The 6,000-nt window shown below is 36.7% G+C and overlaps 1 protein-coding gene across 1 annotated transcript; it reads right to left on the reverse strand.

Moving 5' to 3' along the window:
* Positions 1–830: 830 nt before the first annotated feature.
* Positions 831–3,978, reverse strand: LOC111213930 (probable pectinesterase 53). Its single transcript, XM_022715774.2, has 5 exons — positions 3,383–3,978; positions 2,225–2,414; positions 1,936–2,142; positions 1,597–1,832; positions 831–1,157 (listed from the first exon to the last, which is right to left on the reverse strand). Exons 1-5 carry the CDS (start codon positions 3,748–3,750, stop codon positions 1,010–1,012), a joined length of 1,149 nt encoding a protein of 382 aa, XP_022571495.1. The 5' UTR covers positions 3,751–3,978; the 3' UTR covers positions 831–1,009.
* Between the last annotated feature and the right edge of the window lie 2,022 nt (positions 3,979–6,000).

Raw genomic sequence — 6,000 nt, forward strand, 5'->3', positions numbered from 1 at the left:
GATTACAAGAAGATGAGGTCTCTGTGAATTTAATTTTTTAAAAATGTATCGTCATTTTATCGGGAAAATTTACATTATTAATAAGGTAAAAAGAGTGAAATGAAAAGAGTAATGGCCAAAGTCTGGAGGTAGGGGTGGACGTTCGGGTTCGGATCGGGTATTTCGGTATAGAGGTGTAGAACCCGTTCGGGTATTTCTGTACTTCGGATCGGGTTCGAGTATTTTTAGTTCGGATTCGGTTATTTCGAATCGGGTTCGGATATTTAGATTTTCTTAAAAAAAATTAAATTTTTCATTTCTCAAATTTCATTTATTAATAAATATAACTTTTACTTAACTAATTTTCTATTTTTAATAGATTGAATGGTTAATAGATTTGGACATAACATTTTGAAATTAAAAAGACATTAATTTGGTTATTGTTTTTAAATTTTGGATGTAACTTTTTGTTAATTCTTGAAATAAAAAATTTAACAAGTATTTTAAGTTAGTAGGAAATCATTTTCTCTATAATTGTATGTATATCATATGAACTTAAAGTATGTGTAGTAGCAATATATATATTTTAAATAAAATGAGAGATGTAAACTAGAAATATAAGGTTAATTATACATTTGTTCGGTTATCTTTGGATATCTATTCGGGTTCGGATATTACCAGTTCGGGTTCGGTTATCCAATTTCTCCTAATTCAATATCCGCTCGGATATTTTGCTACTTCGGTTCGGATTTCGGTTCGGGTTTTTCGGATCGGGTTCGGATGTCGGGTAAAGTGCCCACTCTTATCTAGGGGTGACAAAAGGTACTTTATAGAAATAGATTACAGTATGGTTAGTGACATAAAAATAGTATTAAAATGTGTGGGCAGGATCAAATGTTGAGTTATCATACAAGATTACAAGAAGATGAGGTCTGTGTGAATTTTATTTTTAAAAAATGTATCGTCATTTTATTGGGAAAATTTACATTATTAATTAGGTAAAAAGAGTGAAAAAAGAAAAGAGTAATGGTTAGAGTCTGATCCATTCAGAGCCGTCGATGAAGGTAAGAGATATAAAAGGCTTAGCTTCTTGGTCTGTGAGCTCTCTTGCCCAAGCCACCCTCCCTGCATAGTTTGCTCCTGCTCCCGTGCACTTGTACTGCCCATAGAACACCGTCCTGCATCCACATTTGGTTTTTAGTTACTTATTTCTTTACATTATTATTTAGATATTCTGATGATACTGGTTGATGCCTATGTATGCATTTTAGAGCACTATAATAGACTATGCACGCCTACGTTAATGGCTTTAAACTTCAATATTTATAAAAGGAATGCATGCGCACACAAACTTCAATAAGACAAAAATGAAGTCGGTTGAAAGATGTTGAGTGGTGTAGTGGTGGGGACATAACACTCTAAAATGGATGAGGCAACGAGATCATGTTTTGCAAAGTTGGACTGAAATGTCCAAAGTTTACATGTTATAGTCCGTTAGTTTTTAGTATTTGAAAAATTGTTATATTCGAATCCCACTGATATGATATATAGTTTCGTTATGTAGTATGTAGTTTTAAAGAAGAAAAAGTAGTGTGGTCGAAAGAGTAGTATACGTACATCTCGCGTGAAGGGTCGCCCCAATTGTACCAGCCTTTAGGGAGGATGATGTTGTCCATATAGGTGTAAGCAAATACGACTCTTGAGAAGGGACCCCATGCCCTCCCAAGGTACAATACTCCTGTCCCTGTCACCTTACACTTCACGAACGAGAATCCTGTGTCCTCTAGCACACTGCTCCTTCCTTGCGCCGTCACTGCTCCTAGCTTATCCGCTATTGCGTGCACGTGACACCCCTAGTTTAAACATCACTTCTTAGAGTAAAATACCAATCTAAAAGTGCTACTTAAGTAGTTTATAAAAGGGTAACAACATATGTAGACCATACTATGAGTTTACCTCGTAGAGAGAAAGGGCATTTCCAAAGATGAAATCAACGGATCCTTCAATGTAACAGTCCTTGTAATAATGTCTTCCCAAATGGTCATAGAGAGTGTCTTGAGCACCAAGCATTTTACACCCGAAAAACGCAGCATTGTCGGCTGACACTCTCAATGCCACCGCTTGTTTTCCAACCGCGCCTGGCAAGGGGACTGGTGTCGTGTTCTGAATACAGAAGATTGATTCAAAACTGATCCATCCAGATAAAATGTCACACAACAAGTATGGTACTGGTAGGAAGTTATACCTTGAAAGTGATGTTCTTGGCGACAAAGAAAGGAGAGTTGACGGCAAAAGAGGCAGAGTTGAAGGTGCCCATGGGATTGCCTCTTGGGTCATGTGTTTGTGCTGTGTCTCCCCATTGCACTATTGTTTTATCTGCTCCTTCTCCTTCTATTGTTATGAATGCCTTCATTGGAGGTATGTTCACCTTTTCCCTACACACATTTCCTCAATTTTTTTCATTATTATTGTTTTAACATCAAAAAGGTCATTATATTATTTAAATTTAAAGTGTTATATGGAAAACAAAAACGGAACAAAACAACTAACTTATTATTATTATTTACATTATTTTATTATAAATCTTAGAAGAATAGCTGGTATGAAACAAACTATATAAAATAGTGGATGGTAATAGTGGAGTGTATCCGTGTATGTGGACCCATGACTCTTTATAACTCGATAGTACCCATAAATTCACTATTAAATTCAATATGATAAAAAAAATTCAATATGATATATATTATAATTATATACATAATGCATGTACTACTCTACATTTAAGGCATATTACAAAATTCCTGGCTTCACGAGATCATTTAGTTGTGTTGATTTTGAGAGAGAGAGATTGATTTATTATTTGTTGGCAATATGTGTTTAAACTCTTTCAGTTTCGTGATTACTTTTGGCTCATGCAAATGCAAGGAAAGGACGAAGATAAAAGATATGGCCGGTGCGACGGTGTCACTTAATTAGAGTGAAAACAAATTGCAAAACTGCAAAATGTATAGAGACAAAACTCCAGTATCTACGGTTCAGGCTGTTGGAATATAGTTACATCCACACATTGAAAATTAAAAAATGAACATAAATCTAAAGATGATGTGGTACCAAGTTGGTATTTGATCAACTGCAAAATATACCACACAAAATTCTTTATATAAACAACATACCTGCAAGATCGACCTAATTAAAGTAACATACTAATAAAAAGATGATCGACCTAATTAATATTCTGTCAACTATTCCTCATGGTTTAAAAAAGAGAAAAAGAAACTAAGATGAACTGATTAAACAATTACTAAACAGAATATGTTTCGATTAAATACTAATAGTAATTGCACCAAACTGAAGCAACTCACCTAATATATATAAATCTTTAAAAAAAAAGAATTGTACTTACTTGTAAACTCCAGCATGAACTTTGATGACGACACGAACGAGGTTGATGAGAGGCAGAGAATCAATGGCGTCTTGGATTTTAGTGAAGTCACCTTTGTTGTGTTTCTTATGAACAGTGAGTGTATACGAAGGGAAGAGTTTGTTCTTGGCTGCCTTGAACACCGTGTGTTTAAGGCTCCCAACGTATCTAACCCATTTCAAGAATTCCTCTTCAGGGTTTTGTGTCTGACTCGTAGAGTTCACAATCTTCTGGTTTCTTGGTCGCAATCGTAGCCCTTTGGTGTGGCATTGTGTTTGCGTTGAACAAAGAAGTATAATGAGAACGGGGAGGATTAAAATGGGAGCTTGGGATGAACTGAATTGTGGCATCTATACGACAAGAATCAATTACAAATATAAGGGTGTGTTTTTGTTTTTTAGGTTTGGCCAAAGATACAAAGTACGGCCAATAAATATATGGCTTATGTGGTTTTCTCAATATGTATGTGTATATATAAATGTGGGTGTTTGTGTTGTTTAGAGAGGTGATCGAGTGTTTGGTACTTTGGTAATGGTATTAGGTGAAAAGAGACAGAAGAGAAAGAGGTCACGGGGCGGTTCCACTCACATCCACGTAGAATTGAGAGGTCTAGCAAAATTCCAAATTTTATAGAACCCAACCCACGAAGGAAAAAACAAACAAAATTTACAACAAAATCTAACCCTTGATGTGATACTCATTTCTTATTTATTACACGCACTACAAGAAAACATCAAGGATTCTGAGGGAAAAAATCGTCGGAATTTCGTCGGAATATCGTTATTCCGACGACATACCGACGAAACACGTCGTCGGAAATAATTCCTCGAAATTTATTTTTTCCTCGGAAATCCCTCGGAATTTTCCGTCGGAATTCTGAGGAAATAAATTTCCGAGGAAATTCCGAGGATCACTAGTTTGTCGGAAATGTCCTCGGAATATACCGAGGGAGAACTTCGTCGGTATAATTCCTCGGAAGTTCATCGATCGATGCGTTTTTGGACATATATACATCGATCGATAGGAGTATACCGACGGACATTTTCCTCGGTTTATTCCGAGGGACGGCTCCCTCGGAATTTTCCGAGGGATATGTCCCTCGGAATATACCGAGGGAAAAGTTCCTCAGAATAAACAGAGGAACCTGTCTCTCGGTATAGCCCGAACGTTTTTTAAAAAACGCATCGATCGATGCGTTTTTGAACAAAAACGCATCGATCGATCAAGTGAAAAATATAATTAATTTCCTCGGAATGTAAAAAATATTAATTTTTTTTAAAAAATAAAATTTCTGAAATTTAAATTCGAAAATATGAAATTAAAAGTAAAATTGAAATCATATTAATTAATATTCAAAGTTTCACAAATAAAAATAAAACATTCCGAGTTTGTGGAAAAAAAAAAAACTACGGGTCTGGCACGTCCGGGAACACCTCGTTCGGGTACATCCTCTGCATCATCTCCATCATTTGCTGGTTCAGCCTCCTCTGTGCCTCATAGCCCGCCTGTTGAGCCGCCATCTGGGTCTCTAACAAAGATATACGATCATCTTTGTCCTTCAACTGGGCCGTAAGTACTTCTGGATCAACGAAGGGCGGTGGTGCAGAAGAAGGGGGAACCGACCGGGTGCGACGACCCAAACCGACCAAACGTCCCTTCTTCTTTGGAACCGACTGAATAGAAAAAAGCCAAATTTAGAAATTTAAACCAAGAAATAAATGAATTGAACTTTTAAAAACAAAGAACTTACGGATTCAACGATTTCGTTGATTCGAAACCGGGACAAGTTGGTCGAAGCCGTCGAAGCGTCATCCTCGGTTTGAAGCTGAGACACTTCGTCTACCACCTGAGTTTGGACCAGGTCGACCACGTCCCTCACAAGACCGTCATCAATCTGGCCGGTCTTCTTGTTGGTATACGCCCTCCTCATTAGGGCGAGATCATCAACCGGCTCGCCATCATTTTCTTCCGCCTTGAAAAAAAACATAAATTAAAGAAACATTAGAAATTAGAAGAAATGCACAATAAATTTAAATTCTGAAACTCAAATAATTGAAGAAAAAGCGGTTGAACTTACCATGCGATCTCCGAGAGTGGCAATAGATTGAGCACCCAAGTTATGCTTGTAGATGCCTTTCCCTTTACGGTCGCTCTTGCGGTTGGTGGAGTTGGTGGAAGAAGTTTCTTTCGTCTCTTCCTTATCCCAATGCGCACACAACTCCTTCCAGACCGTGTCGTTCATCGACTTTGGGACCTTTTAATAAAAAAAAAAGAAAAATTTAATAAATTAAAAAATAGTTTAATAAATTAAAAAAAAAAAAAAAAAATTAAATCGAACCTTATTGATTTCCCACTTCTTCTTCCACTCGTGGATCTGCTTCCCATAGTTGTCCATTACTTTATGGACGAAGTGGTGATAGATAAAGAGCGTCTCATCGGAATTCCAGTTGAACTCTTGCTGAAAAAAAACACAATTAGTAGAAAATTTATATTAAAGATTAAAAATATAAGTAAAAAATTAGAATACTTACCGCAAACTGACGAAACCACAGAACCTGCTTGTCGGTTGGGAAGTGAGTGAAAGTCGGATGTCCACTGTC

This window comes from Brassica napus, chromosome C9 (assembly GCF_020379485.1).
Source record: "Brassica napus cultivar Da-Ae chromosome C9, Da-Ae, whole genome shotgun sequence".
NCBI classification, from domain to species: domain Eukaryota; kingdom Viridiplantae; phylum Streptophyta; class Magnoliopsida; order Brassicales; family Brassicaceae; genus Brassica; species Brassica napus.